The following is a 27,890-nucleotide window of genomic DNA, read 5'->3' as shown; positions in this document are numbered from 1 at the left end:
GCTATCTATGAATGTAGATATGTGAGCCTGATCCTGATCCATAACCTTTCTAATGTACAGCAAAAACGCATTCGTTTAAAATCTCCAAAAACCCATTGATGCATCCTGTCACACACCACATCGTACCTAGTGAACTATTTCTATTTTAACGTCCCTTTTTGTGTGGTTTAAAGGTTTTATCCTTTTTATTTATTTTTATTTTACATAGCTACATAAAAGGCATGTTTCTAAATTCCATTTATGATTTGGGTGTTCAATGATCAAGTTTATATAGTGTTAAATACGCCGACATCATTTATTTTATTAGTCTTATTAGAGACACCAACAAATAATTATATTTTTAATTTGATTAGCTTAGCAAAATAATTAGTTACATTAAAGGTTGTAGTTGCTATCTACGCTATCTACAACGTGTAAATTAATAAAAATCCACTTAATAAATTGAATAATAATTATAAGCAAACAAATAATTTTAAAATAAATGATATACTCTTAGTTACGATTTTTTCCATAAATTTTACGTAGGTAAACTATTGAAAATACAGTAATTGTGTCAAAAATACAAAATTGAGTTACAGAAGTATAACTTAGAGTAATATTTCGTTCCACAAAGAAATAAAAAAGGAAAATGAGGTAATTTCACAAGAAATGAGTCTGTCGTTATGGTCTACTTAAAAGTTGGGCAAGCATCAAAAGTTATGTACCCATTCCTCTTTCAACTGTGGAATTTTAGATGATTTATATTATAGTGGAAACATCTGTTTCACTGATTGGTTTTTAACAGTAAAATAAGAGTTAACAAAACTCATAATTCATTGTAAATGAAAATGGATCTCTGCAATTGGATAACTTTTTAGAGTAAATCGCTAATTCAAGATTTATTGTATACCAAAATGTCCACCTATATACCATCTATATACAGGGTGTCCTACTGTCGGTATACATGGAGTTTTTCATACGCTGACGTAAAAAATAGTCAACCTATTCCAATAATTAAGCTTATAGTTAGAAGTCAAATTAGATAGTTCTAAATGGATAAACACTATGTCATTAACCTCTAATTGGTTATTTAGCGACCGCCGCCGGCTTCTTCCAATTATGTTGTAATTAAGCTGTCATGAAGCCTAGTTATATTGATTGCTTCAACGAATTAATTATGAAATACTAGCTGTGCCGCGCGGTTTCACCCGCGTGGCTCCGCTCCTGTTGGTCTTAGCGTGATAATATATACCTAGCCTATAATATTACTTGTAGATAATGTAGCTTTCGAATGGTGAAAGAATTTTTAAAATCGGTCCAGTAGTTTATGAGCCCATTCATTACAATCAAATAAACAAACAAAGTTTTCCTCTTTATAATATTAGTGTAGATAAGCTTGAAATACCATTATTTCTAAATGTTACTTGAAATTGTCTAGTCCTTCGATCAAGCTCTTATTATTAAAGCTGTTACATAACCTATATGTACCTACATTATAGTAAATTATATATTTTAATTTTCAAACCCTTGGCTTTTTAGTTGACACATTATTATTTACCAAAATTACACAAATTGATGGGAACATACTTGTCTAATTATGTTACAATATGTCAAGTTACGACAATTAGTTTCATAAGTTACCAATAGATGGCGACACTTTACTTTTGCATCGCACTAGCGAAATGTTTTGTTGAATACGTATAAGAAATTTCATGTCAATTATCTGCCTTGTGTATCTTGTGTAACTTGTGTAATATTGTGTTAAAGTAAAAATAAAGTAATTTAAAGTGTTGAGTGTTTAATGCCCGGTTCCTATATTCAACGGATCGTCATAGTATCAAAGCTACTATCCGTTTTTCTAGAACTAACTACGAGTCGTTATTACCGTTCCACAATTTTATTTCTTGACGTGCTATCGACGGACATCCGTTGGTCATAAAAATACCGAGCCCTCTTCACTCACAGATGTGCGTTTCGTTATAAGCCAAATTGAAATTAAAATAACACAAAATTCAGGACAAAATAAGTTAAATATACAGCCGAATTATAAACTTTAAGAATAAAGTTTCTTATTAATAAAGAACTAATACTAAAGAACTATATATTTGTAGACATCTGCGTGATAATTTTCCTTCTAAACAACCTAATGCGTTACACAGAAAGCAAAAACGGAACGTTTTTCTCGCGCACGCGTGCATTGCTTGTCAGTTGTCAAATTATTGTCATTCATTGTTGATTGATGATTCATTGTCAAGTTTTATAATTGAATTGAATTGAACAATACAACGACGACTGTTTATATATTTATTAAAAATGGATATTACGCCGGTAAGTACGCCTTTATATTTCTTCTTTAAAATCGTCTGCCGCTTACTTTTTGCTTCGGACACTCTTAAAGTCAAACATATATTTCTGTTACAGAAATCGAAGAAGGCTATGAGTAAAGACGAGGTTGCTCAATTATAACCAGTAAGGAGACTAATGCTTCTACGAATAAATTAAAGGATGAATGTTGGACTTCGTTGACCAACACATTTAATGCAAAAATTGGTCAAATACCTACCAGGAAAACTTTTTATTTTCAGCCAAAAAATTCAAACATAATAAGGATGATGGACAAATATTATGAAGAAATAATTGAAATACTGAACACACAATAACTAATTAATTTTTGTATATTATTAAGCAATATATCTAGACATACGGTAGAAAAAGAATTTGTTAGGTAGTGCTAAATGTAAATCTTATGTAAAAAATGTATTTAGTTCAGAGAGCCTATTACAGCGTTAAGGAATATAATATAGAAGATGATAATCGATGGAGGGTTGTCGTGTAAGAATCACAGGACAGTTCTTTGGCATATATTACGTAGTTACATATTATTATGTAAAATTAAACTGTAATAAAGAAATAAAACTTTTATTCCATTTTATTATGTACTTTTATTTATTTTTTATTATTTACAATACAATGTTTAAAAAATTGATTTCTACATTGCAAACATAGACATATATATATATACTAGAGGTCCGCCCCGGCTTCGCCCTTGGTACATGTTTATGTTTTCTTTCCATAATAACCATCCTCGTACTTCAAGGAACATTATAAAAAAATAATTATCGAAATCGGTCCACCCGTTCACGAGTGATGCCGTGACCAAGGGAAATAGGTCTGCCACTGATATCGATATTGTGCCTAAAGCATAGAACCTCAGCGTCAACAGTAATTGATGTTATGGAGATACCCCATGATTCCTGAAATGACAACATAAATTAGGTATGTAAGGTTAGACGTGTTTGGTATAATATTAATGCCTCCATTAAACTAACCTGGCTCCTTTTATTCGTACGTCTGGATAAATTTCAAGAAGTAATTGTTCAACAGATTCTTTATCAAGTCGAAATCTCAATTGAAATTCGTGAGATTCGTGAGGGTCGCAAAAAAATCCACTCCTTCTCTATAATATATACTCTTTCACGCCCACTATCTTCTTCCGAAATTCGATATAATATTAAACACTTCTCTATCACTATCTGAACTCCACATTTCGATATTGAAGCGGAAACAATGAAATAGTAAGAATTTAACCGCCCGAAATCGACGGGTAAACAAAATGCTATACGAATAGTAACTTTGACAGCATAATGACATTAAAAATATTTATAGGAACGCGATAAACTGTCTTCTCCATACAATATGCTTACCGTTCGTTAATAGTAACCCTCCCATCCGTTAGTAGGAAGCCGTCGGTAAGTTGCTTGACGAGACGTTTTTTATAGGAACGATTTTCGCTTACGCTTGGTTAATTATACTACTATTCGTAACTAAAACGGATCGTTTTTCAAATATAGGAACCGGGCATAAGTGAATCCCGCGAAATCGTCAATTTATACATGGTGCCGAAACCTAAGATGGACTTTGGACTTTGAAAGACTTAGAAAAATTTCCGATAAGTAGAACTTGTAAAAATTTCATATTTTATTATATGGACTTAGAAAATATTTGAAGATAATTTATTCTAAGGACTTGTAAAAATTTCATAATTTATTATATGGACTTAGAAAATATTGGAGATTTTATTCTAAGGACTTGGAAAAATCTGATAGTTTATTATATAGACTTAGAAAATATTGGAGATTTTATTCTAAGGACTTGGAAAAATCTGATAGTTTATTATATGGACTTAGAAAATATTTGAGATTTTATTGTAAGGACTTGGAAAAATCTGAGAATTTATTATATGGACTTTGAAGAAATTTCTGAATTATTCTATAGACTTGGAGATTTTTGAAACTTTGAAAATTTTAAAATTTATAAAACTATATTATTAATATTTAATTTAATATGGCTTCAAAAGTAATTAAAAATCAAGCGGATTTGTTGTCAAGATTAGAAAAGGCACAAATAAACTTTAAGAAGAGTCCGAAAGGTAGAATCACTAAGCAGTATTTGGAAACTAGAATAAAAAATTTGGAAGATTTTTATTTAGAATTCAAACGAAATCATACAGAGCTAATACAAATAGTAACATCGGAACAACTAGAATCTTTACCATATTTTATAGAAGACGACTATAATAAGTTTGAGGAGATATACATAGACCATGTGACGGAACTAAAAGAGAAGCTTGAAGAAGTGTTCAATAACCCGATACCAACATCGAATACGATGACTAGTGACGATGTAAAGCTACCGAGAATTCATTTACCAACATTTTCAGGAAAATATGAGGAGTGGCAGACATTTTACGATATGTTTTTGTCGCTTATACACAATAATGAAAAATTATCACCCGTGCAAAAAATGCATTATTTAAAGAGTAGTATCTCGGGAGAACCAGAGAATTTGTTACGAAATTTTCCTACTGTTGATAAAAACTACCAAGAGGCTTGGAACCAATTAACAAAACGATACAATAATAAAAGATATAATTTAAATGCTGTTCTAAAAAAGTTATTTGGACAAAAACAAATTAATGGTGAATCTGCACAAGCGATTAAGCAACTTCTGGATACAACTACATCAGTATTACAAGCGCTAAATAATATGGGAATACCAACAGCAACTTGGGATGCAATTGTGATTTATTTGGTAGTTTCAAAGCTTGATGTACAATCGCATAAACTATGGGAGAATCAGATAAGCACGTCATGTGCCGATGAATTACCAACTTGGTCTCAGTTAGTGGATTTTTTGGAAGCGAGATTTCGTAGTTTGGAGATGATAGATTCGGGAAAACAACCTGTAAGACATGAGACGTCACAAAAGAAGCAATTGGTTAAAAGTTCTTTTCACGGAGCTATCCTACAGAATAAGAAGACAGAGAATATATGTTCAGTTTGTGGTGACAATCATTATATAAATACATGCACACAGTTTAAGAAGCAATCAGTAGAAGAACGAAGGAATCACGTACAGAATAAGGGGTTATGCTTTAATTGTTTGCAACCTACACATATTGTAAGTAAATGTCGACAATCAATTTGTTGCAAGAAATGCGGACGTAGACATAATACTATGTTGCATTTAGAGAAGACAGGATTCATTGAAAACACTCAAAGGACACAAGAAGAAAATGATGGGATTGAGAATAAAACTTCGTCTACGCTAGTAGAATCAAAGATTGTGGCAAATTTTGCCAAAAGAGAGCATAAAAGCTATCATGTTCTGCTAGCTACGACACTACTTAAGGCTCAGTCAAACAATGGTAACTTATTTATGGTACGAGCATTGCTAGACCAAGGCTCGCAAGCGTCATTTGTAACTGAAGCAACTGTTCAGTTACTCGGTCTTAAACGTACATCTGTTAATGGTTTGGTATCAGGTCTGGGAGATGGTCAAATGCATATTAAACATGTTGTAACATTATGTTTAAAATCGCGTCATAACTCAGAATTTTCTATTAATGTTAAGGCTTATGTATTAACTTCACTTACGTCTATGCTTCCATGTGTGAAATTAGATGCTCCGAATTGGCTCGAACTCGAGAATGTAGAATTAGCGGACCCAGGTTATGCAACACCAGGTAAGATTGATGTTTTATTAGGGGCAGAAGTTTATGCTGAGATTTTATTAACAGGTATGATGAAACAACCCAAGGGAAATTTAATAGCGCAGAATACGGCCTTTGGTTGGGTTTTATCGGGTAAGGTATCTGATTCACTTTCAGATAAATACAAGGCTAAAAGTTTTCATTTACAGGTTAGAACTGACGATGATTTTTTGAAGCGTTTTTGGGAACTAGAAGCTGAGCCAGATATGATTGTTAAGAAATTTACAAGAGAGGAACAATTGTGTGAAGAGCTGTATGAAAAATCAACTGTACGAAATCGAAATGAATGAAACATTAGAAAAATGTATTAAACAGGTTCAAGGGATTGCGTTTGAAGAAGAGATCAAGGTTTTAGAGAATAAAAAGGATATACCGAAGAGAAGTCCCCTTCGTACTCTTTGTCCCATTTTAGATCGAAATGGAATATTAAGAGTCGGTGGTCGGATTGATAAGGCTCACGCAAACCATAACACGAAGCACCCGATAATTATGCCAGCTAAGTCTCATCTTACCCAGTTGTTAATATCGGATGCTCACGAAAAAACTTTGCACGGTGGACCGCAAATCATGATAAATTACATTCGGACAAAATATTGGATAGTACGCTGTAGGGATCTAGTAAAACAACATTATAGGAAGTGCCTCACGTGCTTACGATATTCGAAAGCATCGAGAGTGCAGTTAATGGGACAGCTTCCAGATACTAGACTGAAGCCTTGCAAGCCATTTACGGCAACCGGTGTTGATTATGCAGGCCCAGTCAATATTAAGTTTTCTCCAGGTCGAGGGGCAAAGTCTTATAAAGGCTACATTTGTCTTTTCGTCTGTATGGTCACAAGGGCTATACACATTGAGGCTGTAACAGATTTAACCGCTAAGGGATTTATCGCCGCTTTTAGACGCTTCACGTCTAGACGTGGACGTTGCCAGGATTTGTTCAGTGATAATGGCACAAACTTTGTTGGTGCGGACAAACATTTACGAGAAATGTTTGACTCTGCTAAATCCAGTTTACCTAATGAAATTGCGGAACTTCTTACATTGGAATTTACGACGTGGCATTTTATACCGCCGCAATCACCTAATTTTGGAGGGATATGGGAGGCCGGAGTGCGTTGTGCTAAGAACCATTTGAAACGGGTCATAGGTGACAGCATTTTAACGTATGAGGAATTAGCTACAGTACTATCACAGATCGAAGCATGTCTTAATTCTAGGCCAATTTCTGTTATTAGTAGTGAAGCAGATGACCCTCTCCCACTGACCCCAGGTCATTTTTTAATAGGTGAACCGGTTATAAATATAAGTGATCGTAATTATGATGATTGTAATGTAAATAAATTAGAAAGATGGAATGTTATTCAAAAAATGGTTAATAATTTTTGGCGTAGATGGTCTAAAGAATATTTGGTTACTTTAAATCAGAGGTATAAATGGAATTCGAAATTAGAAGAACCTAATATTAATGATATTTGTATAATTAGAGATGATAACGTTCCACCTTCTAAATGGATTTTAGGAAAAATTGTAAACAAACATATTGGATCAGATAATATAACTCGTGTTGTAACAATTAAGTGTAAGAATGGATATTTAAAACGACCGTTAAGTAAAATTAGTATTTTGCCTAAATAAAAGGATTAGTTAATAGAAGATTATCTTATAAAGTTATTCAATTTTAGGAAGGTCAGTTGATTGAAGTGTGCTAATATGTATTTGTTTGTGTATGAGTTTAACGCCACTACGTTGATGTATCACGGTGGGCGGTATCGGTAACGTTTTGTTTAGTTATTTTTTGTTTTGTTTAGAGGTATATTTTAGTTATTTTTTTGTTCCGGACTAGTCCTTGGTGGGCGGAATGTCTAATTATGTTACAATATGTCAAGTTACGACAATTAGTTTCATAAGTTACCAATAGATGGCGACACTTTACTTTTGCATCGCACTAGCGAAATGTTTTGTTGAATACGTATAAGAAATTTCATGTCAATTATCTGCCTTGTGTATCTTGTGTAACTTGTGTAATATTGTGTTAAAGTAAAAATAAAGTAATTTAAAGTGTTGAGTGTTTAAGTGAATCCCGCGAAATCGTCAATTTATACAATACTATACAACTATTCTATCAATTCCATTACGAATTTCTTTCATAAATTAATTTTCCAAAGAAAACCATTCCATTAATAACAATTACAAAATTATGTTTCTACATAACTTTAACTATTAATAAAAGAAAATAGAACCGTAAACAGAAATTCATTACCATTCACGATCGGATGTATTGAAATATTATTTCATCCAGATTAAAACGTCCTGGCGTCGATAGCAGGCTCTGTGAAGAGGCCTCTTTAATAAATTAACGTCTGACCTTTATTGAAGTTGACTGAAGTAGGGACAAATGCTTTACGAGCTTATTGTCGCTTTAAAAGCGTTATGCGTGACCTATGTTACGAGAAGGTTGTATTTCAATACTTATTAATGAATAAATATACCTAATTATAAAAAAAATAATATAAAGTTTAGGCTGATAATGATGATGATGAAGATGATAAAAAAATAAATATTTATTTATTTATTTATTTACTCTTTATTGTACTTACAAAAGTCTTATAAAATAAAAATACAACAAAACCATTCAAAATGTACAAATGGCGGCCTTATGGCTCAAAGCCATCTCTGCCAGGCAACCTTCAGGCAAAGGACAAATCAAAACTTTAGGTACCAATTAGTAATTTTGCATTTGACAACAAAAATAAAAAATAAAATAAAACTATATTTAAATAAAATAAAGCATAATACACAAAACACTATGTTTACATAAATACAATACATATATACATAAACATTAAACATACTAAATAAATATTCATATATGTACATAGATACATTTTAAATATATTATATACATAAACAACAAACATACTATACATAGACAGTACTTATATAGATAGATAGTAGTCTTTCAGCATCTTTTTAAACGATCGTAACGTCTGGGCGCGTCGAATCGTTTCCGGAAGGGCATTCCATAAACGGATTGCTGACACCGTAAACGATGTACCGTATAATTTAGTGCCATGCACAGGGAAACGAAGAAGAAAGTTATTAGAGGATCGTAGGGTATAGGACTCGGAAGCAAGGTAATGGAAATTGGATTTCAAGTAGCTAGGAGTATGTGGATTAAAAAGAAGGGAATAGAGGAGGTGGAGAGTGTGAGCATTCCGACGCAATCGGATTGGTAACCACTTGAGTTTCTTGCGAAACTCAGACACATGATCAAATTTGCGAAGGCCAAATATAAACCTGATGCAGAAATTTTGCAATCGCTCAAGTCTATTGAGTTGGTCTTCGCTCAGGTTCGTGTAACAAGAGTCCGCGTAGTCTAATAGGGGAAGGAGAAGGGATTGAGCAAGCATAACCTTAGTGGGTATAGGCAAGAAGTGACTTAACCGCTTTAAAGAGCTTGCAGCTCCGAACACTCTTTTGCTAACAGTTTTAACATGTGGCACCCAAGAAAGAACCTCATCAAAAGTTATGCCAAGATTTTTTACATTTGAACTATAAGGTATGACAATTCCATCCAATTGTACGGGGGGTAAATCGGACCAGCTAATTTTTGAGCGATGATGCGGGCTTCCAATTATAATAACCTGGCTTTTATTAGGGTTGATCTGTAGGCCAAAAAGTGTACTCCAATTACTTATTGAGGCTAAATCAGCATTTGTCACTCTTATAGCCTCCGGTAGAGACCCTGCATCTGAATGGGTGTAAATTTGAAGATCATCTGCATACATATGGTAGAGAGACGTTATATGAGGAGTCAAGGAATTTATAAAAATGGCAAAGAGAAGTGGGGACAACACGCCACCCTGAGGTACTCCAGCAACGATATTACACCACGATGAAAATTTATCATCATACATAACACGCTGCCGACGACCAGTCAGGTAACTACGAAACCAATCAATTGCCGTAGGAGAGATATTAATAGACTTGAGCAGACTCAGCAGGATTTCAAAGTCAACAGAGTTAAAAGCATGACTGAAGTCCAATAAAGTTAATACAGTGAGTTGCTGCTTGTCCATACTTAAGCGAATATCGTCGGCGACTTTGACTAAGGCAGTTACCGTGCTATGACCAGGACGGAAACCGGATTGGTATGGGCTAAGGATATTGTTACCGTACAAGAACTGGCTTAACTGCTTATGAGCTAAGCGTTCCAGTACTTTGGACAGGAAAGGTAGGATGGAAATGGGACGATACTCATTGAAGGATGACGGATTAATCTTTTTAGGTAAAGGGATAACATGAGCATCTTTCCAAATGGTAGGGAAGCTGTGGGATGAAATTGAAAAATTCAGGATGTGAGTAATGATCGGAACAATGATATCAAGGATAGGAATGATCATATTACGGCAAATGGAGTCGGTGCCAACGGCCTTCGAAGATATAGACAAGATAATCTTTTTAACATCAGCTACGGCGAATTGAGTGAAAGTAAACGGGGGATAGTTAGGAGTTGGAAGGCTAGAAATATGATTTATACTTATTTGGTTATTGAAATTAGGGATAGAGTTATATGAACAAAAGAAACTGTTAAGATTATTAAGGTTAAGGTCGGGTGGAAGCTGATGAGTGTTATTTTTCCCAACTCCTAATGATTTGAGAAATTTCCAGATATGTTGGGGGTCGCCGTTTTCGACCGAATCATAGATATGGCGTCGTTGTGCATCTCTACACATAGTGTTGCAGTGATTTCGAATATTCTTGTATTTTTCACGATTTGCATCAGATTTGCAGGATCTGAATTTAGCTTTAGCGCGATTCTTCTTCTTCATCAAAAGTCTGATTTCGGGAGTTAACCAAGGTGAAGGCGCGTGCTTTAATTTAACTGGTCTTAGTGGTGCATGCCTATCATATAGCTGAGTTATTAGGAAATTAAAGCCTTGCACCTTGTCATCAATCGATTCAGCATTTATGACAGACAACCAATTAATATTGCGGGCATCATCACAAAGTCGCTCTATGTCTACACCACCAAAGTTACGACGCAGAACGGTTACTTTCTTAACACGGGGCATCTGGATATTATAGGAGAGAAAAATAAGGTCGTGATAGGAAAAGGGGACAGCTGGGAATTGCCCGTGCGTAGGGACAAGATTAGGATTCGAGACAAACATTAAATCTAAAAGGGAAGGAGTAGAGTTAGGAAAGAAGTGTGTTGCATTTAAAGGTAGACAATGTAAATTAAAGGAATCGGTGATAGAAAGGAGTTTAGAGCTACGCGAATCCTGTTTTAATAAACACGTGTTAAAATCACCCATCAAAATAACATGAGTGTATAAAGGAATGTGTTCATCAAGAGTGTTTTCAAAGTAGTTGAAGAAATTGGTAGTTAGAGAAGGACTGTAGAAAACACCCAGAAGGACTTTGGTATGAAGCAAAGATATTTCGATGAGAAGATGTTCCGCCGCATCGGATGGAGGAGGCTGAGGTGAAGAACTAATAACAGTAAAGGGAATGTGTGAACGTACGTATATAGCTACACCCCCACCACCCCTCCCGACACGGTCGTTACGAATTAATTCAAAACCAGGAAGATTATAGAAAGAAGAAGGGAGACTAGGTTTGAGCCAAGACTCGGACACCAGGATGGCATGGAGATTTGCGCAGGCAAAAGAGACCAACATATCAGGAAAATGCGCCGGAATGCTCTGAGCGTTTATGTGAACGACGTTGAAATTTTTAGGATAAGAGGAGAATACGGAAGAAATAGAGGAAATGATAGAGGGAAAAGATGCATCGTAAAAATTACCGTCACTGCACGAGCTACCAGACGATGAAATAGATAGAAATTCATCAGAATTGCTGTTTATACTGCTTAAAGACATTCTTAAAAAAAAATATATATTATAATAAATAATAATATATGAATAGACTTAAAAATATAAATAAATAGATATAATTAATAAATAGTAAAATATAATATAATATTTATGTAGATAATCAAAGTTATTTTCATTTATCCTGTACCCTCCAGCAACATAAAAGGAAAAAATTATATTATAATAAACGCTTCACAATTTATATCATTATACAAAACAAGACAGTACTTAATATATTTTAATCTTAATATAAATAAATTGAACCAATGTCCGAGTATCAAGGACTCCATTAGGGTATTGACATATTATAAAGTACATTTTGACAGATGACGTGACATTGACTTGACATTTGACAAATGAAATATGAAAAATAAAAAATAAAGTTTGAAGGGTGTATTAATGTTGATTGCTTTACATTTACCTTACTTTTATCCATAAATGATTATTTAGAGAAAGTTTGTATTAAGAATAGTGTAATTTTAAAATATGAGACAAAAGGATGAATAGAAATTATAAGATAATCATCGCAAAGATTAGAAAGTGCAGTATTACTTACAGAATCCACAACAACATTAATAAACTATATATAAGTACTTATTTAACTTTATGCAGTCTTTTTGGCCTTGTGCTTACAATCTTGTCATCTTTCGATGGATCTCCACTGGCAGGAACAGAAGATGTAGGACAAGCAGCATTTGGAATGGGAATTGCATTAACATCTGCAATGCAGGTTGCTCGGTAGCGGGTGTCATTTGGTCCAATTATGAAAATGCAGCCGTCTCTGGTCCAGCACTTATCAATACCGAAGCGCTTACGAGCAGACATAAAAGCATTATGCCGTTGCTTGGTCAAAAACTCAGAAAGAGTAATACCGGAACCTTTTAAGGAGACTTTATTCGACCACAACTTATCTCGGAGTTTCACATCAGTCAACTTCAGAACAATCGGTCTAGGTTTGCTGTCCTGTACTCGACCCAAACGATGGCAACGGTTGATGGACTCTTCAGAGAAATTTTGAAGTTTAAAATGTTTAGAAAAGAGATCACACACAAGAAGTGATGGATTCTCTTGGCTCTTTTCAGGCACACCATGGATGAGTAACATTTTGCGTCTACTTCTGGTTTCCTGTTGATCGTATAACTTCATCAAAATTTCCAATTGTGACTGCAAACAATCAAGTGAAGTGGTGACAAACGCACGGAATGTGTTGAACTCGGCAGCAATTTGAGTGGATGTATCAGTGCTTGCAGGGGCTTTATTTTCCAGATTCTTCTGGAATTCTGCCATCCTCTTGTTAAATGTGGCAGTCAAGTCCACCATGGACTGCTTCAGTGACTCCATAGATGTCATGTTTTGGAACAATTTACTTCTTGTGAAATTATTAGTAAGCAGCTTATTATTATTAGAAATTTTTAAATGGATATGAAAGCTGGTAGGTACAGAATATTTTATGATTGTAATTCCATAAATTTGTATGTAAAATCCTTTTATTTTAATAATAAACACTTCAGAGCAAGAAAAATACGTTATTACTTTTTGGCGCCTACCCTCGAAAAAAGAATAAAATACAATTAAAAAGGTATGCTTTAGTCTTACTCATGAATTTATTGTGTCGTTGTTGATCCTTGATAAGTGTAAAAAGTTTGAATTAAATCTTTCCATTTAAATGGGATAAAAATCGAATCGAAAGGAGTTGATTAAATGTAAATGTACAAGAATACAAACATACAGATGAAGCTTTTAAAAGCTTATACATTGTGCGGAAACTTAGTTTAAAATATTTAGTGATAATATTATAGAACATGTGTTGGAAATTTTAATCCAATTAAAAGAGGCTTTACTACTTTAAAATTTGAAATGTTCAAATGAGGGATGCGTGACTGAGTTATAAAAGGTTGCGTTACTGTTTTCAATGGAAAGCGCAAAAACACTTTTAAATGACGTTTCCAAAACTGCCCGAGGTTTTTATATCGCTCTTTTTTAAATCATTTAGAATACATACATGAATGAATGTAAAATTAACGAATTACTAAAATTATATCCTTTATTATTATAAATGCGACAGTAAAACAGTAATAGGATAGGATTTAGTTTTAGTAACTGCCTACTGAGCCGACGCGACGGTCCCGGGTTCGATCCCCGATCAGGGCAAATATTTGTGTGATGAACTCATTTATTTGTTCTTGGGTCTGGGTGTTATTATCTATACTTATATGTATTTATTAAATATTATATTATATTTATCGTCGCCTAGTACCCACAACACAAGCCTTAATTGAGCTTACTGTGGGACTAGGTCGATTTGTGTAATAATGTCCTATAGATAATATTTATTTAATATTAATATATTTATAATAATACAATTCCAAACGACAAATTAGAAACTGTTATGACAGAAAAGCTACAAAATTTATGAAGCTAATAAAAGCTAAACACGGGAATCCATTTAGTGAATATATTGTGATTGATGTGACATTTACCGCTCTTTGTAAGCCGTGTTAGGTCATAGTTTCATCATTTATGTTTTAATACCGCATTTAATAATTCACGAATGTCTATCACACTATTACGCTTCAATAATATAAATAGTTCTGGCTATTTCAATTCATTCAAAATGTAATAATGGTTCCTATAATTGAATACTAGGTATTTCAAATGAAGTAAAGTCGATAGAAATAATACTATACAGCTAATAAACGAGCGTATCCTACTTCCTACTAATATTATAAATGCGAAAGTTTGTGAGGGTGTGTGTGTGTGTGTTTATTACTCTTTCACGCAAATACTACTGAACCGATTACAATGAAATTTAGCACACATATAGAGGGTAACTTGGATTAACACATAGGATAGGTTTTATCCCGGAAATCCCACGGAAACGGGAACTGGTTTATCTTAAAAAACGCGGGCGAAACCGCGGGCGGACAGCTAGTTAATTATACGTGCCGAAAAGTTTTTCCTACTTAGTACATTTAATATGATAATATAATTTGGCCCTTCTTGCATTGACACAATTTTTGAAACAAATATACTATATACAAGAACTATTTATGTTTTACGATTTCTCTATATTTTAGTCACTAATAGGTTTACAATATTTTATGCATTTATCATTCATTGTTCACTTCAAAAGCAATGTAAACAATAACAATTGAGAATTGTAAACTTGTAAACAACTTTTTAATTTCCAATTACATTCATAATGGGATTTCATTCACCTCGCGGGCAAGTGACAAATTCCGAGACAGATGGAAAATTACAATTTACTTTTTGAATTATAAGTATCTGAGGAAAACCGATCTTTGAAGAATCTTATTATATTGTGAAGTATGAAGCCATGAAAATGTTGATTACTTTTATAAATTAAAATATTTAATTTTCTATCATACAACACGAATTTTGCAAATTAATTTTTTGTATCTAATCTTCACAAAAACGTGGCAAATTGGACTTATTAACTAATCAATTAATATCGATATAATAACTACAGCTACAAATAAAAAATAACAACAAAAAAAATCAAGACTCCAAGAGAAGCTTATATCTAATCAAGACTCTTATATTATGTGGTCATCTATAATATAAAAATGAATCGCAAAATGTGTTGGTAAGCGCATAACTCGAGAACAACTGAACCGATTTCGTTAATTCTTTTTTATTACATTTCTTGAAGTACGAGGATGGTTCTTATGGAGAGAAAACGTAAAAATGTACGACGGGCGAAGCCGGGGCGGACCGCTAGTATTAAATATAAACTACTTTAAAATTGTAATTTAGAAATATGGAATCAGCAATTAATAAGTGACTATAATAAATAGATAACGTAACTAAGAAAATGTATTTAGCGTACCCATGCTTATTAATAATATTCAAATGCCTTGATAAGAACAATTAAATACAAGAAAATCAATCTAAAACCTTGGACAAGTAAATCAAAGCATTTCTCGCTTTTTCGGAAGATGCGGACACAAATCTTGCCTCCAAGCGGACACAAATCTCGTCTCACAATCATGTCATCGTTCCTATACTTTCCAACATTAAAACCTCTAAAAGAGAATATAGATTAACTATACAGATACCTAAAGCTCGTACCAACTTGTAAGTGTTGAAATGGGGTAAGCGATCGATTCCCAAAGTTACCAAATAGTTGCGAATCGTGACCCGAGTTGAGTAAGATTCGTTGAAATGTACAAAACTTTTAATCTCTCCAACGCGACGTAATAATCCTAAACCTTTCTCTAACCTTGGAAGTTGGTAACTAGGAACATGAATGGGAACTTTATTAATGGGTACCAAATGTCTTGCCGATTTTGACATGTTTAATTCAAGTTTTGATATGGGAGAGAGGTCATGTAAATTTGTAATCACTTCTGGGTTTGGGAAAGTATAATTAATTGATACACGTCTACGTAAAATTCTAGATACATTATAAATTAAAGTAAGTTTAAATGTATTGATCGTCATATCAGAATTGCCCATTATCTAATTAAAAACTTCACAGTGCCTCCAGGACAAGCTTCTAATAATAACTATAGAATTAAAAAAGAGCGTGTGTGCTGATCACACGTGTCAGAAGTGAAACTTTTTTGGCAAGATTCAAAGATACCAATATCGTCGCCTTACTCCATCTCGTGACGGTATTGCCATGACGCGAGCTTTGAAATATTACTTCGAAGTTTCACTTCAAAAACGTAATATTTATGAATAAAATCTCTATCTCTTATCATATTCTATAAAACGAATATTTTATTATACTTTAGAATGCAATTACGCATACCCAGGGCCCCCGGGAAAGGACTCTGGGTTATGTCGGACTCCTGCATAATTAGGTACAATCTGCTTGCTTATAAGTTTTTAATTTATTGAGATTAAAGCATTAAAATGATAATAGCTTGTATAGTTTATATTATCTGTGATAATAGCGTGCTGTTTATATTTGACTAGCTGTGCCTCGCGATTTTACCCGCATTGCTCCGCTCCTATTAGTCTTAGTGTGAAGATATACAGCCTATATAAGTAGCCTTCCTCGATAAATGGGCTACCTAACACCGAAAGAATTTTTCAAATCGGATTAGTAGTTCCTGACCTTAGCGCGTTCAAACAAACAAAAAAATAAACTTGAAGAGTTTATAATATTAGTATAGATAGTTTTGTATTTGAAGTTTTTTCTATTTTATTGCATTAAAAATTTAGGCTATAGTTTTCAGATACCTACTTGGTATGGTGAAATGACCATATACTGGTGAAGTCATTTTTGTTGTCGTTTATTAACATGTACGCAACTAATATTATGAACATTAATAAATATAATGATTATACAAATAAAGATTTTTATTATTTATTATTTATTAATATAATGATTTATTAGTTATAATAATAATTATGTTTAACTTACTAAATTCTAACTATATACCCTTAAATCAAGTTTTAAATATAATAGACTTAACTTTTTCAAAAACTGGATCCCATCGACATCCCATTTCTTACATCAAGCAAGATCTCATTATATAAATTAAGACGCAGGTCTCGGGATATTTTATTTTTTTCTTTTGATTTCGCATTGACTTTACTTCAATATATTTTGCTTTTTAAGAGAAATTCATGAATGGTAATAGTAAGTTTCAATCTGTGACTACTAAATTTTATTATAGTGTTAACATATTGTGTACCTATCTTATCTAGACACGCGGCAGCGTGTCAAGCCGAGTTCAAGCGAAGAGAACTGGCGAGCAGCAGCCGTGTGTATATTTACACGAACCATTTCGAGCCACTTTTCACCCCCTTATAACTCGAAAACTATTTGAGTTATATAAACCAAATTTGGTATGTATGTGTGTGTTAAATAAAGAATTAAATAAATAAATATAGACTTATTTTACACGTATGCTTTAATAATGCTATTTATGTTATAAAGAGACGTTTCGAATATTGAAAGAGGATTAATTAACCGACTTCAAAAAAAAGGAGGAGGTTATCAATTCGGCCGGTATATTTTTTTTTTTTTTTTTTTTTTTTTTTATGTATGTACACCGATTACTCCGAGGTTTCTGAACCGATTTACGTGATTCTTTTTTTGTTCGATGCGGGATGGTGTCGAATTGGTCCCATAAAAATTTTATTCGGCTAGGCCTAGTAGTTTTTATTTTATGAGCATTTTTGTCTGTACTCGATGACTTAATTTCAATGTAGCAAGTAACTTTGATTCACTTCCCGGTAACCGATTGAGCTGAAATTTTGTATACGAATGTAAATTGGATAGCGATGAAACATTATCATGACATGGAGCTGATCTGATGATGGAATCGGAAGGTGGCCATAGGAACTCAGTAATATATTGACTCAACTTTATCGAGTTTGGGCTCGTTTGATTCGTGTTGAAAAATACACTAAAAAGTATTAAATAAAAATAACTGCGTTAAATACAACCGACTTCAAAAACGGAAAAGTAAGAAATAAAAAAGATTTGATATTATTAATTACTACATATTATTTTTATGTGCTATTTATTAAATAGGTTTGAAGTCGGTGCCAAACACTAAGCACTTAGTATTAAGCCCATGCACCGACATCAAAACTTTTTAGTAAATAGCACATAAAAATAATATCGTCACTGGAAAGGCTAAATTACTAAAGCGCCAAAAGTGCATTTTACAGGAGAGCGACTTAAAGTTTTTTTTTCTGTTCAAACAGGCATAACTTTTTTTCTTGTATTCCGATGTAATAATGCTGAAGGCAAAAATCGTTATAAAAATTCTATCTACCATTTAAAATAAACATAATGCGTATTACTGTTGTATTTTCGAAGATAGTGTCGCTTTAGTATAAATGCTCTGAAAACTACGTGAGCCAAAAGCGCTTATCTCCATGAACATATTCAGACACAGTAAAGCATAAATATTAATCACTAACATCCATTGATATTTAGGAAAAGAAAAACAACTAATATGCCACATACAACTAATATACAGAATAATACAGTTTTAGTCATTGTAACTTAAACGTAAGAAATGAATTTAAAGACATCAACTAATTTAACTAACCTTACTTTTGATCTTTGATTTCTTGGATTTGTCTCTGTCCCGAATAGCAGGACATCTTTTTGTGTAATAGTAGTAATAGTCCTACGTTCATCAATTTTCTCGTAAGGCAAATTTACTAAACGACCTTTTTGTTACCATTTGCGGCAAGTCAATAATACTTAAACGACAACAATTAACTGAATGACGCACTTTAGGTTTCTAATCTTACCTTGAAGGACACATGGCAGTAAGAAAAAAAAACTAACCAACAATAACAATAAAAATTATTTTCTTTTCTTTAGGTAAGTAAAATAGACGCATCGACAAAAACGAAAAATGCCACTGCTAAAGCGCCATTATCTCCTTAATTAATGCTCAGATTGCTAAAAGACCTAGACCATTGTATAGAGAAGAAAAAACCCAACTCAACCATATAAAAAACGCACTTTAGGTATTTTGGCGCTTTAGTACTTTAGCCTTTCCAGTGACGATATGTAGTAATTAATAATATCAAATCTTTTTTATTTCTTACTTTTCCGTTTTTGAAGTCGGTTGTTTTTAACGCAGTTATTTTTTTTATTTTATTCAGTTGAATGATAATAATATTTCTTACATAAAATCTGAAATATTGAGTAAGTAACTAAGTCGGTACGTTTATTTATTCAAAGACTACTTTTAGTAGCACTTACGAAACGTCATTACATAATTATATTTTTAACATTTACCACCGATTCGGAAAGCAGTATCTATGGAGAAGAATCGGCAAGAAACTCCATAAAATCCTCCGTTCAATAGTATTAATAAAGTTTCACATTAGCTTTGGTTAAAATTAAATTTCATTTTCATAATCTCATATATTTTAATGGTCTTTTTTGAATGTGGAAATTCTGTGAGCGCTTGTATCGACAAAAAACCTTTCCCTAATTTACAAATACATTTTCGTAAATTGACTCAGAATAAGAGACTGTTTTATCCACAGGTTTTATCACTAAAGTAATTTTAAAAGAACTAGTTAGGTTTAGAAATGGTCCAAATAATTACGTGAAAACTAGACAATTTTGAAATAATGTTAAGTTTTTCTTTTACCTGCAGCCATTCGAAACAAACATCACTTCAAGACAATATTTCATGATTTCAATTGATCGCGAGTAGCTGTCGGCCATTTTGATTTGAACACTGTTGTGACAAGATACAGGAAAATAGCTTCATAACACATTTTCAGGAATTTTCGAAGAATTTATGGTGCTATTTCTGTAGGGTGATATTTCGTGTGACTTGTTTTGTGATTTTTATGGAGTTTGCTGTGTTATCCGTCTTTTGAATTATATCTCTAGGTACTTGATTCTGGTTAACTACTTCGTAAAATTAATATTATTATGAAAAGCTTTCAATTGAGAAAATACTACCCACTACATAATATTATAATATTATATACGCTTAGAATTATAATCAATTTCGTTCCTTACGGTCGTAGAGATGAAATATTAAGAAAATCACCGGCTAAACAAGGGAACATTTTTTATGTTTGTTTTTTTCAAGACGTAGGTTTGACGTACACATTTTAACGTTGTGTGTGAAATTATGAGTTATTATGAAAGTATCTGACCGCCTCCTTGGTACAGTGGTTGACGCGTGAGCGTAGCACCGAGGGGTCCTGGGTTCGATTCCCGGTGGAGACGAAGAAAAAAAAATGTCTCGGTCTGGCAGGACACAGAAGGTTGATCACCTACTTGTCCCTAAAGAAAATCGATCAGTGAAACAGATGTATAATGCATCTGCCCCTTACCCCATTATGGGGACATGGGACGTCACTTTTTTTTTTCACTTTATGAAAGTATATTCCAAACTATAATTTCTTGCCATGGCCTTAATTGACTGTCAAGTGTGAAATTATGTCTCTACGATGCGAACAAGTGTCCTTTCATAACACTACTCGATATAATTTAAACAATTTCCCGCTACATATTTTACTATAAAATCCATACTTCATAATAACTACTTAGTTTATAAAACAAAGTGACTGTAAATAGAACTACGCAATTGATCATGATGCGTTTTCAATAGAGTTGTTACCGAGCACGGTTTATTATACAATTTATTAAGTTGTAGAGCAAAGCCGCGGGCAATAACTAGTTCACCGATTTTAGTATACAATTTATTAACTTGTAGAGCGAAGCTGCTGGCAATAACTAGTTCAAAATAACCCATACGTTTTCATGGAACGAAGTTTCAAGTTTCCACATGATTGGACGAACCGTGTCAGGCGAGCGGCGTCGCGGGCAACTATCGAGCGAATTATTGTTATGTAACGCTCGTTTTTTTCTATTTTTAATCGTTGCTGTAGTTCGTTCGTGTTTTATGCATTTTGTTATGGCAGTTATGGGTCATAAAGTAGGATAATAAGGGGACGTTGATTAGAAATATGCGTGGTTCTCGTTATGATGTAGTAAATAAATTGTTTATTTAAACTTTAGGTGCATAGCAGTTTCATATTATTGCTGACTGTTGATACTTGTGATGTGTGTTTAACGACCTCTATTACACAAAGATTAGTAAACAATTAAGTACCTACTCAACTACAGACGACAATACGATGCTTATATAAATTTGTAGCTTACAAATTATTAACAACTATAGGTATATATATAATGTATTATATAAATACACTAAAATTTAATATTACAAATCCAATAAAAACATTATTAACGCCATGCGATGCGAAATCTGGTTCTTAAAGAATATAATATTTTGTCGTCATAAATTACAGCAATATTAAAACCGCTATTTAAAATAAACACGAATTAAACGTCCAAAACAATAAAACATCAAAAGTCATTCTCTAAAAAGATTTATCTTCTACATAAAATCTATCCAGACGTTTGATAAATTTACAGCAGGCGCTGAAGGAATATTAAAATGCTGATATACTAGATCTAGCTTAGGGCTTTCAGACAGTGTCGGTCCGTCTCTCTTGATTTAGAGCTAGGATAAAATTAGATCCCGGATCGCTTTTTGCTTTTACTGTGAGCTGAGTGAAATCATTTGAAATATCTGGAATATTGGCGTTAAATGCCATCGTAGTTTTACTTTATTAGTGGTTATTAATTATTATTTAATGCATGTTTCCGAACGAACCTTCTGGTACAACACTAATTAAAACTATCAGACATATTAGCAATTCCTTGAGCGTTTCTTTTTATTATCACATTTTCAATAAAATCTCGCCTTTAACAAAGAGCTCTTATATTTTACATAATTAAAATGATCCTGAAACGTTCTTTCGTAATTTTGTAGGCCTCTAGAAATTTTATTTATATCCTAGGTACTACTAATTTTTTATATGCATTATGCTGTATAATTCAATTAAACAATGGTGTGTTACAAGGATATTTTGCCAAATACAACTTCAACTTTTACCTAAAACCACGCACGAGCAATTCCAAGCAATTCCCTACCGGAATTTCCTTAAACGTGGGAAATAAAGCGATTGAATCAATAGCGAACGAGTTCAATGTTAACTTGAATATTTTATTAAATGAGAACGTATGGAGTTTCACTCCACCGTACCATGATGTCTTAAAGCAGTTTTATTTCCAGTGTAGGAAAAGGACAGCGCTATATAAGTCATCTACCGCCATCTCTTTCTCACATCTGCTATATGATATCATTGTAGCGCTCCGCATTTCACGTTTATTGGAAAGTTTCCGATTGACAGACATAATATATTAATTTTTGTATTTATATTGAACTGGCTTCCACCCGCGGCTTCGCCCGTGTGGTGTTTTGATAAAAGGTAGCCTATGTTCTTTCTCAGGGTCTAAAGATTGTCTGTGCCAAATTTCATCAAAATTGGTTGAGAGTTTTAAGCGGGAAAGCGTAACAGACAGACAGACAGAGCTACTTTCGCATTTACAAATAAGTAGGGAGTAGGGATAGGGATTAAGGTATCGAGAATGTAAAGTTCCTAAATACTATTTTTAACTTGAATAAAACTTTCGAGGTTAAACTTTTACACAATTCCAACTTTAACTTGCACGACAAAACTCTTGCACTTACGTACGGATAAATTCTAAAATCTAGAACAGATTTTTATAAAATCGGTCAAGGAGATAGATACCTAGTAAAGTTATAAAAATATAATCTATTATTTGCTCAAAAAATAGATATTTACGCTCGAAATAAACACAAATAATAGCCCATTTCATTCAGGACTTACGTAGTTAGATAGTTTTATTTTGGAATATTATTATTGATGATATAATCAAAACCGATTTATAAGCTTTTAATGTACCCATTACTAACAAATAAGAAAATCAAATATTTTCTGTATTATGTAAAGATTCAGAAAACCGCATGGCGCCGTAACAAAATTCCACAATACTATAAGCTAATAAATAATACATAGAAATGTCTTCGCATTGTTTGAAATATATCCACGGCTTTATGTTATTCTTTTTAACAACTAACTAACAAGTTTTCAGTCCAACGGATTCTGATAAAGTTGCACTGTTCCGATAGTTTACAATTCTTTTATTTTAAATGCGAAACTTTCTGAATGAAAGCTTAAAATTTCTGTATCCTAGAGATTGTGAGAATGTATTATAAGTATGTACTATGTATTGTTATATGTATTATATGGTATAGGTATAATTTGTATAATTATTTGATAGATTATTGTTTTGTTCTAGAAAAAAATAGTGCCTAGTAGAGTCGCCTTTTTATTTCAATTGCCCAGTTGTTTTCCTCGCATTGCTCCGCTTCTGTTGGTGTTAGCGTTATGATAATATAATTAGTCTTTCTCAATAAATGGGCTATCTAACACGGAAAGAATTTTTCAAATCGGACCACAAGTTCCTAAGATTAGCGCGTTAAAACCAACAAACTCTTTAACTTTATAATATTAATAGATTGACATGATTTTGAAAAGATTATGAAAGCTATTTTATTGAAACTGCAGCACTTTCAACTGACTCTACAATTCTACATATTAAATATCATTTACTTAGTATAAAATACACAATTTAAAGGTATAATCATGCAAATTTATTCACGCATTTCCAAAAAGTTAGCGATCGAATTACCGCCATTGCTTTTTTGCGAACCATTTATTTCAACTTGGAAATATGTAAATTATATGAAAATCGGTTCAGTAGATTACAAAATGTGTTCAGAAATTATCTTTAGGAATTTTTATATTAACTTTTAAGTTACCTACATTTTATCAACTTGCCAACAACAATTTGCCAAATAAATTGAAATAAGACACTCGTTCTGTAAATTACCATTTATATTTTATCTGTGAATTGACAAAAACATACGTATTTCAATGTATGTAATTCACCAAAATTCCTTAAGGTACCTACATAAAGGGAGAATCTAATCACAATCAACACATACAATATATTCCGTAGCTACAATGTAACAATCTCCGTACGAAACTGAATTGACTTAACATAGATTATAGACTAGTTTCTCTTTGGTATACCTAAGGACTGACGCTTGATTGTGGCCTTTAGATATATTGATAAAGACAAATAGCGATAGATAATATGTATGTTCTTACATTATGATAATATTAAAATTGATGCACAACGACGTATACAAAAAAAACATGTGTGCGTGTACTAGTGTTCACACGTAATAAGTGAAACTTCTTTATGACCTTATTTTTCAAAAAATAATTGACTATATGCAACTTTACAGAACAACGTCGAATCACGCGTGGTAGGGATACGAAAAAGATGGTGCGTAACGGAAAAATGTCAAGCGTAACGAAAAAATGTTACATTAAATTATTTTCCAACCCCGATAAAGATTGAAGTTTCACTTCAATAAACAACTGTAATTTTTTGTTTTATATTATCAGATGATGAGGATAAATCGATTTGTTTCAACAGAAGCGAAAGCGAAAGCTTTTCTATACAAAGTTTTAAAATAGTTAAAAGTTAACATCAACAATTGCTTTACCATCAGCCAGTTTTTTTCCTACTAGTACTATTATTAGGTACAGGCCTTCTATGAAAACGCCATTCTAGCCAATTTATAAAAGTAACATGCCATCAATCTTTTTAGTTTTTAAGACATGTCGGTTATTTCATGTTATTTACGGCCAGCGTTCAAACTTCTCAACTGAAAGAAAAGTTTGAACTTTCGATCTAAGAATTAAAGTTACTTAATCCATCACTTCACCTATAATAACGAACAAAAATTAAGTCAACAATCCTATCCTATCCTACTATAATAATATTATAAATGCGAAAGTTTGTGAGAATGTGTGTGTGTTTGTTACTCATTCTCGTAAATACTTATAAACAGATTGCAATGAAAAACACACATATAGAGAGTAACTTGGATTAACGCATAGGATAGGTTTTATCGCGGAAAATGGCGGGAACTATGCGGGTTCTTCTTCGAAAACGCGGGCGAAGCCGTGGGCGGAAAGCTAGTATTAATCTAAAACTAAAATATACGTATGTTTCTAACAATACCGAATACTATGAATATTTTCACAACATTACCGAAAATCAATTAGGTGTATAAAATACGATAATTTTCAGGCATTTGGCATAAAGATAATCAATTCGACATTCTAGCTCGAATTACGTTGAATCAGATTCAATCAAATCAACGAATAATCAGAAATGAACATCGTTTTCTTTTGTGTGAAAAAACGCCACATAATAGGTCTAAATGGAAAAATCAAGCTGTGACGATCATGCGTGAATCATAACGTTATTTACGAATTTAAGTATAAAAATTTGTTAATTAATCATGGAATGGTGATTAATTTTTATTTCAGGTTCTTGATAATATTATAAAAAGGGAAATCTATACTAATATTAAAAAGCTGAAGAGCTTGTTTGTTTGTTTGAACGCGCTAATCTCGGGAACTACTGGTCCGATTTGAAAAATTCTTTCAGTGTTAGATAGCTCATTTATCGAGGAAGGCTATAGATACCTATATTATCACGCTACAACCAAGAGGAGAGGAGCCACGGGGGTGAAACCGCGCGGAGCAGCTAGTATATCCATACATTTGTATTTTATACATTCAGCATATGTGGAAATTTTTATACGAATGTGGATTTTAAATCGAGTTATTATCACTAAGTCGGCTTATATCGCCGATATAGCGCTCGAATCGCACCCGTTCTTTTGTTACTTTAAATACATTTATATTTTTGATATAAACCCCAGGAAGATATAAAAGTATTTGACGTTGGTAGATTTTATATTATTTTCAGTAGAAGAAAATACTTAAAAGTAACTTCAATTACAAATTATTATTGTTTTTACATTTATCATATTAATGACGACTCGTTACAAATATTAAGAATTTAATTTTAATGGATAGAATTTGGACTTGACCACCGATTTAGATTTATACCCACTTCATCGATAGTAAAAAGCAGTGGATATTATATTCAATTCTTAGATTGAAATATTTTAGGAAACGGAAAACTCTTCAAAGTTTAATACTACATAAATTTTGAAGTGAAACTTCTTTATCGGGGCCGGAAAAAATGTAGTGTAACATTTTTTCGTTACGCGTGACATTTTTCCCTTACGCGCCATCTATTTCTTATCCCTACCATTACACCTACCTTATCCTATATTATATATTTACCTATTGATACGACGTATTTCTGTAAAGTTGCATAAAGTAAATTTTTTTTTGAAAAATAAGGTCATAAAGAAGTTTCACTTCTTTCGTGGGTACACTAGTACACGCACACATTATTTTTTTTTATTTATAAGTTCTCATTTTCCGACCTAAAAATTAAAATAGGTAGCACACAACAACGGCAACGGCAGTAAAATTACGCACATTCTGTATTTATTAATGGAAAATATAAGCTGTAGATAATTCTAGGATTTCAGGTGTTTATAAAGGTTTTCCAGAAACACCCACACAAAATTGTTCTCTAGTAAAGTGATGCAATAAATGCTTAAATGAACTCAAATTTCCGGGGCAGATGCATTTCACATGTATTGTGTGATTGATCGATTTCCTTTACGTGCAATCCGTGGAATCAACTTTTGACATTTGATTTCAGACGTTTTTAGTTGGTTACGCCGTTAGTACACCGACGCATTCGCGTGCGGCAGCGAATCTTTGCGAAACTACTGCGTAGCGAAATATCTGCGGAACGTTAGTAAACAGCAATGTTTTCGCAACTTTTTCGCAATGCGTCTGTGTAATGGCCATTTCGCAGTTCCTTGCGAAACAATACTGACAAGGACGCAACTATTTCATCTATCTATGTGCTAGAGTGAGACATATTATCATATGCGAAATCCTGCCACATTACTGACAGATTTTTCGTTGTTTCGCTGCCGCACGCGAATGCGTAGGTGTTTTAACGCCCTATATGCTTGTTATATGAATAGGGTCGTTCTAGTTTTTTATATATTTAAGTTTGAAAAATTCGATTATAGTTCTCAAATAACAAAATAAATACCTTAATAACTATTGCGTGATAAAAATGAATTCGTCGGTTGTTTTCTTTTCGGTTCTTATTCGATTTGAAAAAATCTTCAATAAATGGGCTATAGATAGCCCATTTATTGAGGAAATCGTTTAATACGCTAAGACTAAGAAGCGGAGTAATGCGGGTAAAACCACGTGGTAGAGCTAGTTAATGATATACAAAATTATTAATATTAGGCATATTAGCTAATCCTCACCGAAAGGTTAATTGTTAATTAATATTAGATAATCAATTACCATTTAATTATAATTATCGTGTTTGTGTTATGCTTAAATTGTTAACCTCAATATTTGTATGAAATTTCTCGTACTTTACAAGTTAACGGATTGTGTACCTACATAAGTTCCAAGTCATAGATTAAGTAATCTTGATAACGACCACGGCGTGGTCCACGAAGTATATACCTAATTCATTAACATAAATTAAATTTAAATTAAAAAGTAGCATATCTAACCATTTTGAGAAACAT

The 27,890-nt window shown here is 32.9% G+C and overlaps 2 protein-coding genes across 2 annotated transcripts in view; both read left to right on the top strand.

The window, feature by feature from the left end:
* Positions 1 to 27,890, top strand: part of LOC123696621 (uncharacterized protein DKFZp434B061-like) — an 82,009-nt gene that overhangs the window by 13,947 nt on the left and 40,172 nt on the right. The window lies entirely within an intron of this gene.
* Positions 4,324 to 9,796, top strand: LOC123697024. Its single transcript, XM_045643442.1, has 4 exons — positions 4,324 to 4,662; positions 6,181 to 6,300; positions 6,347 to 7,301; positions 9,762 to 9,796. Exons 1-4 carry the CDS (start codon positions 4,324 to 4,326, stop codon positions 9,794 to 9,796), a joined length of 1,449 nt encoding a protein of 482 aa, XP_045499398.1.

The sequence above is a fragment of the Colias croceus genome, chromosome 13 (genome assembly GCF_905220415.1).
Source record: "Colias croceus chromosome 13, ilColCroc2.1".
Lineage (NCBI taxonomy): Eukaryota > Metazoa > Arthropoda > Insecta > Lepidoptera > Pieridae > Colias > Colias croceus.
The sequence above is the reverse complement of the archived record's forward strand: the minus strand, read 5'-3'. Positions and strand labels throughout refer to the sequence as shown.